The 19,862-nt window shown below is 43.0% G+C and overlaps 1 protein-coding gene across 2 annotated transcripts in view; it reads left to right on the top strand.

Moving 5' to 3' along the window:
* Positions 1-19,862, top strand: part of CDH23 (cadherin related 23) — a 1,802,240-nt gene that overhangs the window by 1,768,458 nt on the left and 13,920 nt on the right. For both annotated transcript variants that reach the window (XM_073685852.1, XM_073685853.1), the window contains 2 exons: positions 796-925; positions 1,433-1,555. In XM_073685852.1, the coding sequence (XP_073541953.1) occupies positions 796-925; positions 1,433-1,555 (253 nt within the window). The remainder of the gene's footprint in view (positions 1-795; positions 926-1,432; positions 1,556-19,862) is intronic.

Here is a 19,862-nt window from a genome sequence, read left to right as displayed (position 1 = left end):
GCTAATCAGAGGGTGTAAGGGGACACAGAACCACCACTAGTTGCACATGGATTAAAAGTAAATTTTTCTGGAACTTCACTGATAAGGTTAAGTTACCAAAATGAGTTTTCAACTCTGCATATTTTTGCTGGCAAAAAACTCAGTGTCTTACAGTTCCAGCAAAGTGAATAAAAATTATAGAAATCTCATAAACTGACCTGAGATGCGTTTTTGAAATCCGCAACAAGTCACTTTATGTAGCGGGTACACTGAGTTTTATGTGCGGATTTTCCCCATATAAGTGGAAAATTTGCAGGTAAAAAACACATGTAATCCACACATGACTGCATCAATAAAGTTTTGTCAAAGCGAAATAACTGGAAGTATCAAAAATAAGGCAATTTTATTTAAATCACGACGGGCCAAAAAGAGACAACAATCCTAGCATCAAAAATGCAATAAAAACACGTAAAAAACGCACTAAAAATGTAATGAAAAAAGAGCTTAATTTACCTAATAGGTGCAGAATTGCTGCAGAAAATCTGCACCAAATACTCATTGTGGAATCGTAGCCTAAATGTATGTTACTGGTATGATTTTTACAAGTAGGAAGTCCCCTATATTGATGTTTAAATAGCCATATTTGTGGTTTGGGGGTGACAGACTCCCTTTAAATTTGATATCAATGGCTTGCTCTTGTAATGAGCATGTACTTTAGAGGGAGAGACAGTCTGTGCAGCCCCACTATACTCCTGCCTATTGATGCAGGTCCCTCCTCATAGACTCTAAATAACTTTTAAAACTTTATATTTGTAGTGCAAACCCCGTATGGTTGGATCCGTTCTGCAGAAATTTGGAGTTGGCTGCACAAGCAGAGCACGAAGATGATTTACCGGAGAACTTGAGTGACATTACAGATCTTTGGAACAGCCCAGCCAGAACACATGTAATTAAAGGGTCTTTGATCTTGTAAATTTGGGCATAGGAGATCTCACAGCTATTTACAATATACACTTTTAGGCTTGCTATCTTATTCCATATTCCTCATTCCTACTTACCATATGTTATTAGAAAACCATAGCCAATGTAGGACTGGGGGCTACATGACAACTTCAACCACGACACCTGTTGTGTGGTCAAAGTTCGGTAGGAGTCCCTGCTACATCGCATCACCATATAAGTGAATAGGTTGGCATTTTGACCATTAGGGTCACCTCAACAAGCAAGTAGCAAGAAGTCAAATCACGTTGGATCTTGTGTGCCTTGCTTGTCGCAGTCCCAGTACCCTCTGGGTCACAATGTGACCCCATTCACTTGTATTAAGCTGCAATACCTAGCACCCTTTGGTCGCGGAACAGGTGTTGTGGCCAAAGTCACCCATGTAGCCCCTGCCTAAATCAAACAAATTTAGCATCTATAATTATTTCATTTATAAAATTGCATCCATTTTTAGGGCACTTTTGGTCGTGAACCAACAGCTACAAAACCAGAAGATGACCGTTACCTTCGTGCAGCAATTCAAGAGTATGATAACATTGCAAAACTAGGACAGATTATGCGCGAGGGACCTATAAAGGTGAGTATAAATTGACCATATTATAATAGTGATTTAAATGTACTGAATTCTTTTCAACGCATATTAATTTCCTTGAAGGAAATCTGTCAGGATTTCACTCAAATCACTAAACAATTTATATGCACAATTTATATGTGCAACTTTCAAAGAAAAGTCCAGCAATACCTTAAGCTAGACAGTTTCTTCCTCCTCCATTATAGAAAAATCTGCGTTTGAATCGTAAAACAAATGAGGCTTAAGTGATTTTGGTGCATGGTAGTCTTTCCCAAGCCTCGCCTCTCCCCAGCTCTATTCCCACATAGTGCTGCCTCCTCTGACTTGATCAAGCAGTAGAATGTGGTGCAAGGCGAGGAATAGAGACGGAGTGACAGAGGCTTGGAAAGAGTTTCCACATGTCATTGCATTTTGATTCAAACACTGATTTGTTGGTGACAGAGGAATGGACTGACCATATACACTGTGTGCAGAATTATTAGGCAAGTTGTATTTTAGAGGATTATTTTTATTATTGATGAACAAATATGTTCTCAATCAACCCAAAAGACTCATAAATATCCAAGCTTAATATTTTTGGAAGTTGGAGTGTTTTTTTTTTTTAGATTTGGCTATCTTAGGGCGATATCTGTTTGTGAAGGTAACTATTACTGTGCAGATTGATTAGGCAACTTAATAAAAACCAAATATAATCCCATCTCACTTATTTATTTTCACCAGGTAAACCAATATCAGTGCACAAAATTTAGAAATAAACATTTCTGACATGCAAAAACAAAAACCCAAAAAATTGGTGATCAATTTAGGCACACTCAACAGCCTTCCATCCATAGATTCTGTCAGTTGCTTGATCTGTTTTTGATCAACATTGCGTGCAGCAGCCACCACAGCCTCCCAGACACTGTTCCGAGAGGTGTACTGTTTTCCCTCCCTGTAGATCTCACATTTTATAATGGACCACAGGTTCTCTATGGGGTTCAGATCAGGGGGCCATGTCATTATTTTTTCTTCTTTTAGACCTTCACTGGCCAGCCACGCTGTGGAGTAGTTGGATGCATGTGATGGAGCACTGTCCTGCATGAAAATCATGTTTTTCTTGAATGATACCGACTTCTTCCTGCACCACTGCTTGAAGAAGTTGTCTTCCAGAAACTGGCAGTAGGTCTGGGAGTTGAGCTTCACTCCATCCTCAACCCGAAAAGGTCCCACAAGTTCATCTTTGATGACACCAACCCATACCAGTACCCCACCTCCACCTTGCTGGCATCTGAGTCAGAGTGGATCTCTCTGCCCTTTACTGATCCAGCCTCTGGCCCATCCATCTGGCCCATCAAGAGTCAATCTCATTTCATCAGTCCATAAAACCTTTGAAAAATCAGTCTTAAGATATTTCTTGGCCCATTCTTGACTTTTTAACTTATGTTTCTTGTTCAAAGGTGGTCGTTTTTCAGCCTTCCTTACCTTGGCCATGACCCTGAGTATCGCGCACCTTGTGCTTTTTGATACTCCAGTAACGTTGCAGTTCTGCAGTTTGGCCAACACGCTTCTTGCGACCCTGTTGGCTATTTGCCATGAAACGCTTGATTGTTCGCTGATCACGCTTCAAAAGTTTGGAAATTTCAAGACTGCTGCATCCCTGTGCAAGACATCTCACAATTTTGGACTTTTCAGAGCCCGTCAAATCTCTCTTCTGACCCATTTTGCCAAAAGAAAGGAAGATGCCTAATAATTAAGCACACCTTATATAGGGTGTTGATGTCATTAGTCAATACCCCTCTTCATTACAGATATGCACATCACCAGATTTACTTAATTGGTAGTTGGCTCTCAAGCCTATGCAGCTTGGAGTAGGACAACATGTATAAAAAGTATCATGTGATCAAAATACTCATTTGCCTAATAATTCTGCACACAGTGTAAATGTATTGCTGGCCTTGTCTTGGAACGCGTTACATTGTAGTGTTGCTCTAGCCTAAATCACACTTAGGTTATAATCAAATAGGTTATTAGGTAACAAAATACAAGTTTCATTGCTTAGTAGAACTTAATAAAGTTATGCACGCTTTGCTTAACGCTAAAAAATTGTGATTTTCCGTTTCTGGAGCCCTAAGTTAGGCTTGACAAATAATTTAACTTCTGAATATAAAGTCCTAGGACAAGCCCAACAGGCAAAATAAAAATAATTAATTAGGATATTTAATAACCATTAATCAATACAGACCCAGCTGCCTAAAAACTGCACACAGCACACACTGTGAAATAACATAGCTCAAACTGAAGCAAAAAATATTTTACTGAGAGTGATATAGTTCTACCTTTAGACTCCAGAAAAAGAAAATAACCTTTAAAGGGTCACCAGGTTTTTTTCCATATAAAGTAGGGTCAGCGCCTGTAAGCCCTCTGTTACAGCAATACTAGAATACTGTCTGTATGTTCTTAATCCGATCTGCATAATGCAAAAAAGACCTATTTATTATGTTCATCTACTTCGAGGTCCAGTCTGATGGGCATCTCTGGTCTTGAGCCGGCGCCTTCTCTCCTCTTGCAATCGCCTTCCTCCTCCTTGCTTCGTGTGGATGATGCATCCTATGTCATCCATACAGTGTCCTCCAATGTGCTTCTCCTCTACAAAATACTGTAATGCGCATGTAAAGGGAAAGGAAATACTTTGTTCTGCCCTCAGCAGGGCAAAGAGAAGTACACCTGTGCAGAAGCACGATGGAGGACATTATATGGATGACGTCGGACCGCACCGTAGGTGAGTATAATAAAAGGTCTGTTTTGCATTCTGCCCAGCGGACTGGGGACATAGTGACAGCATTCTTGTATTCTGTAACAGAGGGCTTACAGGTGCTGGGCCTACTTTATAGAGGGAAAACTTTGTGACAGGTTTCCTTTAAGATAAATGTTAGCATTCCTTTTCATCCCACAGTAGCACCAAAGGGACATAAATTGCAGAATAAAGTGGTGGAAATTATGTAGTTATGGCTGCATTAACCACATCAGTGCAAAAGGCCTGTAATGATGAATAGACAGAGGTGAAGACCAGGACACTGTTTCATGGATGCTTTGCAAAGACTTGCTCTACCCTCTGGAAGTTGACATTGATCATGCAGGGTGGGCTCTCAAAAAAGGAGAAAGACACTATCCTTTAAAGATAGAAACGGGAATCACAGACTTTATCCATCTGGCCTGGGAGACTTTAGCCATTTTCTTCACTTTTGCTTCCCTGATACAGGAGAATTATTTTTTTTTACGTTTCTGAAACGCCTTGATTTCTTAAGATCAATGTGCTTTTTCTTGACTTCTATATTTGCAATTTTTTATACGCATCTTCCATGTAACTTGAGCAAAATCAAGCAGATATATTTCTTTTTTTAGATGCCAAATTAGGTCAAAAACACAAAAGGAATTATCTGTTTTTGACACTAGGCCAAATTATTTTAGATTCCAGTTTCGCCAGAATAGTATCAAGTTAATCTATTTATGATTTAAAAAAAAACTGCCAAGAAATCCAAGGCTGAGTGTATACCTATGTGTGATGTGGATTGCTCTCAGGTTTCTTGACCTCTCCCTACTTGTTGAGATTGTAAACAGCAGCTGATCTATCAAAATGAAAAGTTACTACCTTCATTTTCACAGCCAAGTAGAAACTGTGCCGAACTAGTCTTCCCATTCTTCAATTCTTTGAAATTAGAAGACCGATCATGCTTTTGACTAGACCATATACTTTAGACACAGTTGTCTGCAAGATGGGCTTGATACACACTGAGGGCACATCAGTTGTTAGAATACTTTGAAAAGGGAGAAACAAACTTTTCCTGCAAGATAAGTTCTCAGTCTACCATGGTAGAGCAGTCAATCTTGGAATATAGGCACACAATTTACCATCTAAGGTTCGCAGATCTCTGTCCCAGGCCAATAAACTTTCATTTGAGAAGACCAAAAATGTAATTTTCTTAATATTTCATGACTAAGGGCGTGAAGGTGGGCTTCTCTTAAAATTACACATATCATCACATACTGGAGTTACTGGAGAAGTGTTGCACTTGAGTAGATTGTGCCCACCTTGAACAAAAAACTTTACCAAGCCATGATCCCAACCTCAGGTCTATTATTAGTTTCCAGGACCAAGGCAAATTTCCATGTATATCCCCTTATTATACCTTGCAGGACCCTACTTCGCTGAAGTAGTAACTGGCCAAAAAGTTCAAAAGATTACCTATCTTGCTCCCACTACATGTCAATTTAGCTTTAGAACTCTGATTGAGGTGGAACTGATCTTACCAGCTTGTTTTATTTTTGAAATCTGAGTTTTTATTTCTAAACTTCTATCAGGCCCTGTATATCACTTTTCATTGGATCTTCAGCTTGAACAAAAGGACTGGTGCGTGTTTTTCCTTTTCACAAAGACCTGATCCTGTCCATCTTTTGATTTTAAAATATTGTCTAATTCAGAATGTAAAATCTGATTAAAAATCTCAATAGAAAGAAAACAGAGGTTGTTTTGGGGTACAATAGCAACCTGGCCATTGTTTTAATTAGCTCTTCTAGCTGTGTTGTTCATGCAAAATCAAACAAACATTCTGGTTATAGTTTAAGATCTATGGACTTGTTCAAAGAGATCCTCCGTAGGTACTCCAAACTGAGTATCCTTTCCCAAATCCATTAAGCTTAGGTCACTGAAACTACTCAACAGACGCTTTAAAAAGTGAGGTTAATGTAACAAAATAATTATAGCCATTAGTTGATAAATAGATACAGTAGATAGAACTAGAGGATCACTTTTTCTGTGTGTGTCCCACTCAGACTCAGAAGGGTCAGTTTTATGGACCACCTTAATCCGTTCCCACAGATCCATTCCTTTATGGGGTTTCTTCTATTTTACTTCAAACATTTAATTTAACACCTGATGATCTAGTATAATCACAGATTTTGTGTCTTGAAGAAGAAAAATGTCTTTCTCTATCTTGATGAGAAGAACTGTCCTTAGTGTAGTAACGGTTTTTGACTGGCTTAATAAGCTAATCAGGATTATCCCTGTTTTAAAAAGAAATGGTCTTCTGATGCTAATGAGTCACATGAACCAATCTCTCCCTCTGAAAATTCTGAGTCAGAAGAGACTGATGACTTTTTTATTTGCTTAAATGAAGTTTAGAACTTTTCTCCTTCTTTCTGGATGTCGTCATCTGTTATCCTAACCATAGGGAGAAATCTTCGGCCTTCTTTCCTAATGATGATGGCTCAGGAGGAGGATTACAGAATTGCCAAATTTCTGACACATAGTCATACGGAAGTGGTTTAATACAGGAAGTACATAATTTCTGTTTGGACTTCTCTCTTTTACTTCCCCTTTCTGCTATCAAATATGCAACCATAACTGCACAGTAACCTACAAAAAAGTAATCTGCATCTGCTGTCGGCATCACAGACAAAACCCGATGCTTAGATTTCCTTTTAGAGCTTTCTTTGTGCTGATATATAAAAGAAATTTTTTTTTTTTAAATACTATGAACAATAAAGTATACAAAACATGACGTAAAATAAATATAGGCGTCTTAGAAACCTCAGGCATAATAAGGCAAAGGGAAGGAGAAGCAAAGATTGTAAATAGCACAGTTTGGAGATAACCACACTAACAAGTTGCTTCTGCATGTCCTCGGGAAGTAACCACAGCAAGAGCTGGAAGGCTTTTATGAACACCGCTTCGTGTCTATTTGTGGTGGTCTTAGGTTTTGGATTCAGTTATATTTTGATGCTTTTACTGAGGTGCTTTTGAACTAAAGAAATAGGGGCACCCTTCTGATGAAACAAAAGATCGTTAGGCCAATTAAGATAGAGACATCCACTTTTTCATGGTGAAAAGTTGGCATTATAGGTTAGCCCCGCTGTACCTGCCTCTTCAAGGACAAAGAAAGTGATACCAGTGCATTAGGCAGCCTCATCCCAGTTGATTGGTAATATTGCTTATGTTAATTATGATTTTTACTCTAGGTGACCTTGACCTAGGGCTAAATCCTAATCCTAATCGGTCAATTTACCCTTTGGTGTTGTTGTAGGATGACAGGATAGTAGTTTGTTGTCAGTGAATGAGAACCCTCTTGTGTAAATTCAGAATGAGTTAGCAAAGTTTATGTAAATAACATAAATATGGTATGGGAATGTATAAAAAATTAACATAGTATCCTACCAAAAAGATACATAACCAAGACTATTCAAAATTAAATATAAATCTTTATTAAATATTAAAAATAATATTAAAAACAATAGTAACCGGAATTAAGAGGATATTGCACAATAATTGATGAATTAATTAGTGAAAAGCATGGTGTTACAGCATATTCAGTGTTTCATATATAAATATTCATAATATGGTTGGTACAGATGCAATTTATACAGACGTTTACAAAATTGATTGCTATTGCCACATTTAACAGGAGGTATTAAATAAAATGCATAGTGCTGTTCCTGATTGTGAGTAACTAGTCATCATGATTATTATTAAGTATACATATGGTTAAATAGTAACACACTAGAATTGATATATTGCACTATCATGTATATGTACCATGTATATAAGACTCAGTGAGACAAAGTAAAAATGAGAGATGTATATAAATAAATAAATATAGGTAAAGTGCATAGTGTTTATACCGGATTGTGCCTGGTAACAATGATTAATAGTAAACATGCTGACTCAATGATAACATGATCGTAGTAGACATGCTGTTATCACATAATAAGAACCAACCAAAATAATAGGACGTGAAAATGTGTATATACAGACCTCACACCATGAGTAGATTCCCGACGTACGTTTCACTGTTGGCTTTGACAAGGAAATTCCGGTTACTCTTGTTTTTAACATTATTTTTAATATTCAATAAAGATTTATATTTAATTTTGAATAGTCTTGGCTATGTATCTTTTTGGTAAATCCAGAATGAGCAAACTTGTGCATAACTAGTCTTGTATCCAGTATAAGCAATCCTCTGTGAGCTAAATACAACAGCACCAGAAGTCTCTCTGGTAGTTTATTGCAATGTATTAGTCTGGAGTCCAGGATCTTCACAACACAGAGCGTTGCCTAAACTGGACACAACTGTAGCCACAAAACTGTATAAACATAAACAGTGCCCGCTCAGTCAATCTCTAACTACAGCGGTGACCCACCTCGGCAAATCATTGGCTTAGCTTCCTTTGCTGGAAAGAGTCTAGAAAGAAGACGCTAGGTGTTAGAAAAAGGGCAATGGTGGATCGGTGAACGTGAGTATTCTTCCTTTAATATTTTTTTTTACAGACTGAGCCCTTTTAATAACTCCTTTTTTTTGCAGAATCCTAAGCAACTTTTACATTCACTCCATATTTGAATTGTCATTTCTGTCAATAACTGCATTTGTTGAAAAAAAGTCTCCATGATCACAGTATATTAATCTACACAGGGATCCCTGCTGAAAGTAGTGCTGGATGATTATATGAGATTGAAAAAGTTATTAGCACAGAGAATGGTTCATAAAGCCACGACTAGCACTGGCGACCAGTCCTCGGTCACAGAGGTAGATTGTCTTGCAGTGGTGTGCAGGCATTAAGACCTGGTTCTTTGCTGTGGTGGGAACTGGGTATGCATGGTGTGTTTCCTGTCTCATACTCTAACCGTACCTGATACATGCTGTGCTATGTTTTCATATTTGCTTCCATCTTCTAATAATTTTGGAGTAATAATTATTAGCAAAGTTGCATGACTCTGTAAGCTATGAAAAGCAGGACTGTGGAGTAGGGAAGTCAAACTTTCAGCTGTATATTTTTCCACAATCCGACTCCCAACTCTTATATACATATATCATGTACTAGATGGTGGCCCAATTCAAACGCATCGGGTTTTCTAGAATATGTATGCGGTACACCGGGCGCAATCAGCAGAGCGGTGTTTAAATTTGGCGCCAATATCGCTGATTGGTCGTGGCCGGCGGGCGCGACCAATCAGCACAGCGGTTTTTAAATTTGGTGGCAATATCAGCAGAGCGGTGTTTAAATTTGGCGCCAAAATCAATGATTGGTCGCGGCCCCCGGCCGCGACCAATCAGCGAACCGTTTTGCTGAGGACCGGGCAGCGGCGCCGTCCCTCCCTTCACACTTGCCATCGGGAGATCAGCGTCCCAAGCCGCTGATCTCCCGACGGTAGCCGCATGGGGGTCAGCGGCGCCGCAGGTCAGGGTACTTATGCTGCATCGCCGCTGACCTCCGTCCGGCAGATGAGCCGCTAACGGCCACCATCTTTTTCTGAAATGCCGCGTCGCTGATTGGCTGTGGCCGGACCAATCAGCAACGCGGGATTTCCTGGACAGAAAGACGGGATAAGACGATTATATATATTAGATGATAATTGCTAGTAACAAATTTACTTTTTAAAAACTTTACTTAATCAAATGGCAAAAAGAACACAAAATAAATTGATAGATATATTAATAATTAAAAGATACATATTATTTATTAATATTTTACATATTTAGAAAACTTTTCTGATCGTTGGAGTTGTAGATCCTAAGACCTCGCACACACACTTCTTTGATGCAAGCGACAGTGTTCAAATGTATGAGACAGCACTTCAATCTTTACAAAGGCTCAAAATACGTCTACTGAGCTCAAACACTTCTCTGTGCATGCTTAAGCAAACGGTGAGTACTGCTGCTTGCAGTAGTGGCCTCCAGGGCTGTGTAATGGCTGTGTCTGACCGTGCAGGAACATGGTCTGATCATACCACAGCTCCTGGGCAGGGGAGGAAGCAAAAAAGATTATACAGACATTACAGCAGGGGATCACAGCTGATTCTTTTTGTGAGGTAAAACATTTCCCTGCCTGTTTTTAACCAATGTTTTACCTCAAAGAAAGAATTATTTGTGATCTTCTGCTATGCATACACAATAGTCCGGAAAACTCCTGCATGCATATGAATTATATGGTTTTATTTATATCCCATAAAATCCAAAAGTAACACATAGAAAACACTAGCGCATTTCTAAGCATGCCAGTCATATTGATAATGAGAAAAGAAAAAAGGCACAAAAACGAAACACCATCCAATTACGTTTAAAATAAAAACACATGATGGTTGCAAATATTATGGGTAATTTGTAAATTAAATAAACATCTTATTCAAATATCAGTGGAAAAAATACATAGTGATATATAAAGATTAGTGTTGAGCGAGCACTAAAATGCTCGGGTGCTCGAAGCTCGGGCCGAGCTCACTGTGATACTCGGGTGCTCGACCCGAGCAACGAGCCCAATGTTAGTCTATGGGAGACCCGAGCATTTTTGCGGCGGCACCCCCGGCAGTCTGTAGAAAGCCTAAAAAGTGCCCAAAACGATAGTGACAGTGCTCAAATGACATGGGGGCAGCATGGGGATCGCCCCTGGAAGCATTTCTGACCCCCAGGTCACTGCTGTCAACAACGAGGTCAGAGGTATTAAGCCACTTTTACAGGCTCACAATAAAACGTTCAAAAGCGAAAGTGAAAGTGCTTTCCTGTGAAATATGTTAACCCCTTAACGACCATGGGTCTTTCTGTTTTTGTGTTTTCCTTTTTTGCTCCCCTTCTTCCCAGATTCAGAACTTTTTTAATTTTCGTTCAATATGGCCATGTGAGGGCTTATTTTTTGCGGGATGAGTTGTACTTTTAAACACCATCACTGGTTTTACCATATCGTGTGCTGGAAAATGGGAAAAAAATTCCAAGTGCAGTGAAACTACAAAAAAAATGCAATTCCACAGTTGTTTTTTGGGTTCTTTTTTTACCACGTTCACAGATTGCTAAAACTGACCTACCATCATTATTTTCCAGGTCGTTACGAGTTCATAGACACCAAACATGTATAGGTTCTTTTTTATTTAAGTGGTGAAAAAAAAATCCAAAGCTTGCTAAAAAAAACAAAAAAAAATAACACCATTTTCCGAGACCCTTATCTTCTCCATTTTTCGGGATCTGGGGCCAGGTGAGGGCTTATTTTTTGCGTGCTGGGCTGACGTTTTTATTGATACCATTTTGGGGTAGATCCGATGTTTTGATCGGCCGTTATTGCATTTTATTGCAAAGTGGTAGCGACCAAAAAAAACGTAATTCTGGCGTTTAAAATTTTTTTCTCGTTACGCCGTTTACTGATTGTATTAATTCTTCTTTTATATTGATAGATCGGGCGATTCTGAACGCGGCGATACCAAATATGTGTATGTGTTTTTTTTTTATATATATATATTTTATTTTGAATGGGGCGAAAGGGGGGTGACTTAAACTTTTATATATTTTTTATTTTTTTTATTTTTTTAAAAACTTTTTTTTTACACTTTCTGCTTGCTTCTATAGTCTCCAGAGGAGACTAGAAGCAGCAGTTGTCTGATTGCTTCTACTGCATACAAGCGATGAGCAGATCGCTTGTATGCAGGAGAAATGCTCACTTGCTATGAGCGCTGACCACTAGGTGGCGCTCATAGCAATTGAGACATGACAACCACAGGCGTCTGCTGCAGACCCTGAGTTGTCATGCCCACCCATTGGTGACCCGCGATCACGTGACGGGGTCACTCATGGGTGGGGCTTAGGACTCCCGGAAGCGCGAGTTAAATGCCACTGTCAGAGATTTAACATGTTAACAGCCGCGGGTGGATTGCGATTCCAATAATCAGCTGAGATGTGCTCGCTTCAGTGCGGGCTCACCGCCGGAGCCCCCGCTGAACCGGCCTTCCCGACCTGGTGCGTACTATTACTGACCAGGTCGGAAAGGGGTTAAGGAACATCCTTTCCAGGGTAAAGACTTGTGTATAAGGTAAAATAAATAACCAAAAATAAAAATACTCCTCCACACCTTGGGCTATGTTCACAAGTAGCATTTTTTATGCGTTTTTGCACGTTTGTATTGCTTTCAACCATGACAAATGCATTCACCGGGAAATGTCATTTTAACATTTTACAACCTTATCTGGCCATGTGCTGTGTGACACATGCATACAGTGCTAAAAAGACATGGGAACAGCATGGGGAAGACCCCTGGAAGCATCTCTGACACCCAGGTCACTGCCTAAAACTGTGCCCATCAGAAGTGATCCTTGCCGCATCAGAAGATGCAGACTTGCAACTATCCCCGTGCAAGTCCTTGTCCCAGGGCAGTGTTCAATTGTACCTCCCCCATTCCTTGCAATACAAGCGCAAGTATGCAGCCTGCCACCCACCCACCCGCAGGCTGCAATACCATACTGCTAGCTTGCTTGCACTTGAAATTGGGCCTTTTAGGCATGTGGAGGTGGAATCTGGCCACCACGTCATGGCTGCGTCGGTAGCCTGGTATTCATACTCAGTCCCCAGCCGCCCGGCGGCCGGGTGTCCACGCTTGGTCCCCAGCAGGGGGCGGCCGGGTGTCCATACTCAGTCCCCAGCCGCCCCGCGGCCGGGTGCCCACACACAGTCCCCAGCCGCGTGGGGGTGGCCGGGTGTCCATAAACGGTCCCCAGCCCCTATTTGTCCCGGTGCGCCTTATACAGAAGCGCGCATACCAAAACATTACCTGTGCCCTCCCCAGTGCATTTAGTGGGAAGGACAGCCTAACCACAAACACGTGGACAAGTGAATGTGGCCAGGAATGGTCCATCTCACTGACGCCTTCACACTGGGTTAATATTGTGGAAGCCGGGACACAGTTGGACACTGGGATGCAACACGTCCTCCAGACATAGAGGATTGCGGGTCCTGGGTCAATCAGGCTTCAACACAAAGTTCAGAAGGTAGACAGCAGCAGTGGTCGGCCTCCTACACAACGAGTAAATTATTCATGATCATGAGGCCATCCACATCCTTAGCGTTCTGTTCCTTGGAATGAAAGCGCATGTATGTAGTAGCAGCTAGGCCTGAGGTGGTCAGCGTTTTGGCGCATATTCTACCTCCTTCGAGGATTGCTGGATGTTTTCCTGCTACTATCCCAGTTCTATGACTCCCGTTAAAACAAAGCTTCAGGTGATGAATGATGGATGAGGTGGTGGCAAAGGAGAAAGAGCAGGAGGAACAGGGACCATTCACATCAATATCAGGCCAGCCAACCACACATGTCTTGTAGGATATGTTTCTGTACCAAAAGGAGCGGTTCAGCTACACAGTTATAAGGCATACAGTGAATGCAATGCCTACCAAAAATTTTGAGCCACTCCAATGCCCCTTGGAAGTGACATGGAGGTCAGAGGGCCTTAACTAAACTTTTTTTTCCATTTATAGCAACTGGGTCTCCTGTACACTGCTGGCCTAAGCAGGGAATGGAAGGCTTTCCAAAAATTATTAGGCACTGCAATGCCCCTTGAAACAGACGTGGATTACATCGTATTAAAAACCTTCTACCCATTATTGGGGAGTGGGTCTCCCTTAGTGTTCGCCTATGCATTGAAAAGCAAAAGCTGACAAAAATTAGGAGGAAATGCAATGCCCGTTGCAAGAGTCGTGGAGGTTAGAGGTAATTAAAAACAACATGTCAATGCCCCTTGGAAGAGCTGTGGAGTTCAGAGTGGTTTAACAAGACGGTTTTAGTGCCCCTTAGAAGAGACGTGGAGTTCAGAGTGGTTTAACAAGACAGTTTTAATGCCCCTTGGAAGAGATGTGGAGGTCACAGTAGCTTAACAAGATGGTTTTAATGCCCCTTGGAAGAGACGTGGAGTTCAGAGTGGTTTAACAAGACAGTTTTAATGCCCCTTGGAAGAGTGGTGGAGGTTACAGTGGAATAAAAAGACAATATCAATGCCCCTTGGAAGAGTGGTGGAGATTACAATGGAATAAAAAGACAATATCAACGCCCTGTGGAAGAGACGTGGAGGTCACAGTAGCTTAACAAGACGCTTTTAATGCCCCTTGGAAGAGTGGTGGAGGTCGCAGTGAAATAAAAGGACAATATTAACGACCCTTGGAAGAGACGTGGAGGTCACAGTAGCTTAACAAGACGATTTTAATGCCCCTTACAAGAGCCATGCAGTACAGCATATTAAAACATTATTCCCATTATTGGGGAGTGGGTCTCCCATAGTCTTTGCCTATGCCTTCCAAGCAAAAGCTGCCAAAAATTTGGAAGGGGGAACTTGCAATGTCCCTTACAAGAGCCATGCAGTACATCATATTAAAAACATTATTCCCATTATTGGGGAGTGGGTCTCCCATAGTCTTTGCCTATGCCTTCCAAGCAAAAGCTGCCAAAAATTAGGACAGAGGAACTTGCAATGCTGGCAACATGGACCACGGTCACCCTGGTGGTATAGTGGTCGTGGAGGCTGAGGATAAGGAGAAGAGCAAAAAACAGCCGAAATGAGGAAGCGTATACCCATGTGTGGGTGTGAAGCGATGCATGGGAATACACCTCCCGAAATAACACAGTGGATTTGACTTTATGTTACTCTGCTGTCATTTGGTGGTGATGAGAAGTCTGGCCCAATCCAGCCCTTGCTCATTTTGATAAGGGTCAGCTTGTCAGTATTGTCAGTTGACAGGCGAGTGTGCTTATCAGTTATAATTCCCCCCGCGGCACTAAAAACACGCTCCGATAACACGCAAGCGGCAGGTCAGCCAGGACCTCCAAGGCATACAGAGTGAGTTCATTCCAAGTGTCCAGCTTGGATACCCAATAATTAAAAGGCACAGAGGAATCATGGAGGACGCTGGTACTCCCTCACCATCTTTTGAAACTTTCCACTCCTTGTGAGAGTACCCTGCGCCTCAGGGCCTGTAAGCTGGGCAGGTCTCAGAAAACTGTCCTAGAACATTGACAGTGTTCCCCTGCCTCTGCTGGATTGGAGTTGCGTCTCTCTCGCCTGTTTGCCTTAGTTGGGCAGCGAACTGTGACCTCTGCCGCTACCGTGTTCAGATGGGAATTTTTTTAATAGTTCTGCAGCAAGGGCCTTCTTGTACTGCCCCATTTTTGTAGACCTCTCCAACTCAGGAATAAGAGAGTGAAAGTTCTCCTTGTAGAGGGGGTCTAAAAGTGTCATCAACCAGTAATGACTGTCACCCAACATTTTGACAATGCGAGGGTCACGGTTAAGGCAGCGTAACATAAAGTCAGCCATGGGTGCCAGACTGGTAACGGGCAAGACTTCCGTGTCCTCACCAAGATGACGACTGATAGTGTTGAGCGATCACTAAAATGCTCGGGTGCTCGAAGCTCGGGCTGAGCTTACCGTGATACTCGGGTGCTCGACCCGAGCAACGAGCCCAATGTTAGTCTATGAGAGACCCGAGCATTTTTGCGGCAGCACCCCCGGCAGTCTGTAGAAAGCCTAAAAAGTGCCCAAAACGATAGTGACAGTGCTCAAAAGACATGGGGGCAGCATGGGGATCGCCCCTGGAAGCATTTCTGACCCCCCAGGTCACTGCTGTCAACAACGTGGTCAGAGGTATTAAGCCACTTTTGCGGGCTCACAATAAAACGTTCAAAAACGAAACTGAAACGGTTTTCCTGTGAAATATGTTAAGGAATTTCCTTTCCAGGGTAAAAACTTGTGTATAAGGTAAAATAAATAACCAAAAACAAAAATACTCCTCCACACCTTGGGCTATGTTCACAAGTAGCATTTTGCATGCGTTTTTGCACTTTTGTATTGCTTTCAACCGTGACAAATGCATTCAACGGGAAATGTCATTTTAACATTTTCCAACCTTATCTGGCCATGTGCTGTGTGACACATGCATACAGTGCTGAAAAGACAAGGGATCAGCATGGGGAAGACCCCTGGAAGCATCTCTGACACCCAGGTCACTGCCTAAAACTGTGCCCATCAGAAGTGATCCTTGCCGCATCAGAAGATGCAGACTTGCAACTATCCCCGTGCAAGTCCTTGTCCCAGGGCAGTGTTCAATTGTACCTCCCCCATTCCTTGCAATGCAAGCGAAAATATGCAGCCAACCACCCACCCGCAGGCTGCAATACCATACTGCTAGCTTTCACTTGAAATGGGGCCTTTTAGTTTGGAGGAGGCCGAAGCTGGCCACTACCTCATGGCCGCTTCGGCAGCGAAGTATCCATACTCTGTCCCCAGCCGCCCGGCGGCCGGGTGTCCACGCTCGGTCCCCAGCCGCCAGGTGGCGACCAGGTGTCCATACTCGGTTCCCAGCCGCCCTGATTTCTCCTGTCACCTTCCCCCACACTTTTCTTAGCCTGGCCTGCTTTAGGGCAGCATTGGACGAGCCCACCAGAGAACCAGACTCCTCCGGTGGGCCCTGGCTTCTCCATCAGGGGAGTTGAGAGTGCCTAGGTGAGGAGCATGATGATGATGATAGAAGTTAGCATCTGCTTTGTTTTCTTGGAATGCAAGCGCATGTATGTAGTAGCGGCTAGGCCTGAGGTGGTCCGCGTTTTGGCGCATATCCTACCTCCTCCGAGGATTGCTGGATGTTTTCCTGCTACTATCCCAGTTCTATGACTCCCGTTAAAACAAAGCTTCAGGTGATAAATGATGGATGAGGTGGTGGCAAAGGAGAAAGAGCAGGAGGAACAGGGACCATTCACATCAATATCAGGCCAGTCAACCAGATATGTCTTGTAGGATATGTTTCTATAACAAAAGGAGCGGTTCGGCTACACAGATATAGGGCATACAGTGAGTGCAATGCCTACCAAAAATTTCGAGCCACTCCAATGCCCCTTGGAAATGACATGGAGGTCAGAGGGCGTTAACTAAATCTTTTTTTAGATTTATAGCAACTGGGTCTCCCGTGCACTGTTGGCCTAAGCAGTGAATGGAAGCTTTCCAAAAATTATGAGGAACTGCTATGCCCCTTACAAGAGCCATGTGTGGCACCCCAGGGGTCTGGTCACCACAGTAATAGAGATATTACGTCGGAGAGCAAGTGGGAGGTTTCCTGGTCAGGATCCCTTAAACATGCAACATCCTCCTGCCCCAGTCCTGGGAGGGGAGAATTCTTCACTTATAAACTGGATCTGGGGCGGGGTTGAGTGAGTCAGAGAACAGTCAGAGTCAGAGTGAGAGCAAGGGAAAGTAACAGCAAGGAGCTCTGTAGGAGCTAGGAGCTAAAGACCAGGGGCTGGAAGCTGAGCAGAGCTTGTCCTGGCAGAAGACAATAGGAACCGGACACAGGAGTCCGAAGCTGTGAGGACTTATATATCCAGCAGCAGAAACCAGCCGGCAGGGGATTTCAGGTCCTCTGGCCATAGAAGCCTGGAGGCTCAGTCACAAGCAAGGGACCAGCACCGCCGTCGTGGAGCGGAGGCTAACAGAAGGCCCCAAGTCACCAGCCATACGGGTGAGCACTACACGGTACACTCAGGGACGTGGGCTACTTCTACCCACTTACAGCAAAGTAGCCAGGAAGAGTGCAGACAGACGGGGAGGCCTACAACTCCACCTGGCCAGGGGAACTCCTGCTTGCTCACAGACTGACCAGGCCTCTTATGCTAGCCAGTACTCCCGGGAGGGTCTACCTTATAATCATCAGTAAAGACCCTGAACTGCACTGCAAAGACTCTGAGTCGTTCCTGCTGCGCTCGTGCACCATCAACCCCATCATCCACACTCACTGCCCTGAGGCTATACTCCTCCCGAGGGGAGTTATCCCATTCTATGCTGCGCACACAACACCAGCCTCAGCGGTCTGCCTCGCAGCGGTGGTACTCCCTGACCGCAATCCACGGGTGGCGCAGTCGGACAATTAACCTCAAAACCTAAGAAAGACTGCCACTGGTTTGACCAGCCTGAGCCACGGGACCGGGTCACCGCCACGGAGACTACAGACCCCAGAGACCCGGCACCGGGTATCCCACACACGTGTACACACGGCCCAGGGGGCGCGTCACATGCAGTACAGCATATTACAAACATAAGTCCCATTATTGGGGAGTGGGTGTCCCATAGTATTTGCTTATGCCTTGCAAGCAAAAGCTGCCAAAATTAGGACGGAGCAACTTGCAATGCCCCTTACAAGAGCCATGCAGTACAGCATATTACAAACATAAGTCCCATTATTGGGGAGTGGGTCTCCCATAGTATTTGCTTATGCCTTGCAAGCAAAAGCTGCCAAAAATTAGGACGAAGCAACTTGCAATGCCCCTTACAAGAGCCATGCAATACAGCATATTACAAACATAAGTCCCATTATTGGGGAGTGGGTCTCCCATAGTATTTGCTTATGCTTTCCCAGCAAAAGATGCCAAAAATTAGGACGGAGCAACTTGCAATGCCCCTTACAAGAGCCATGCAGTACAGCATATTACAAACATAAGTCCCATTTTTGGGGAGTGGGTCTCCCATAGTATTTGCTTATGCTTTCCCAGCAAAAGCTGCCAAAAATTAGGACGGAGCAACTTGCAATGCCCCTTACAAGAGCCATGCAGTACAGCATATTACAAACATAAGTCCCATTATTGGGGAGTGGGTGTCCCATAGTATTTGCTTATGCCTTGCAAGCAAAAGCTGCCAAAAATTAGGACGGAGCAACTTGCAATGCCCCTTACAAGAGCCATGCAGTACAGCATATTACAAACATAAGTCCCATTATTGGGGAGTGGGTCTCCCATAGTATTTGCTTATGCTTTCCCAGCAAAAGCTGCCAAAAATTAGGACGGAGCAACTTGCAATGCCCCTTACAAGAGCCATGCAGTACAGCATATTACAAACATAAGTCCCATTATTGGGGAGTGGGTCTCCCATAGTATTTGCTTATGCTTTCCCAGCAAAAGCTGCCAAAAATTAGGACGGAGCAACTTGCAATGCCCCTTACAAGAGCCATGCAGTACAGCATATTACAAACATAAGTCCCATTATTGGGGAGTGGGTCTCCCATAGTATTTGCTTATGCTTTCCCAGCAAAAGCTGCCAAAAATTAGGACGGAGCAACTTGCAATGCCCCTTACAAGAGCCATGCAGTACAGCATATTACAAACATAAGTCCCATTATTGGGGAGTGGGTCTCCCATAGTATTTGCTTATGCCTTGCAAGCAAAAGCTGCCAAAAATTAGGACGGAGCAACTTGCAATGCCCCTTACAAGAGCCATGCAGTACAGCAAATTACAAACATAAATCCCATTATTGGGGAGTGGGTCTCCCATAGTATTTGCTTGTGCTTTCCCAGCAAAAGCTGCCAAAAATTAGGACGGAGCAACTTGCAATGCCCCTTACAAGAGCCATGCAGTACAGCATATTACAAACATAAGTCCCATTATTGGGGAGTGGGTGTCCCATGGTATTAGCTTATGCTTTCCCAGCAAAAGCTGCCAAAAATTAGGACGGAGGAACTTGCAATGCTGGCACCCTGGTGGTATAGTGGTGGTGGAGGCTGA

The sequence above is a fragment of the Phyllobates terribilis genome, unplaced genomic scaffold (assembly GCF_046119375.1).
Source record: "Phyllobates terribilis strain yellow unplaced genomic scaffold, ASM4611937v1 Scaffold_5__5_contigs__length_657084704, whole genome shotgun sequence".
In the NCBI taxonomy this organism is placed as follows: Eukaryota; Metazoa; Chordata; class Amphibia; order Anura; family Dendrobatidae; genus Phyllobates; species Phyllobates terribilis.
The sequence above is the reverse complement of the archived record's forward strand: the minus strand, read 5'-3'. Positions and strand labels throughout refer to the sequence as shown.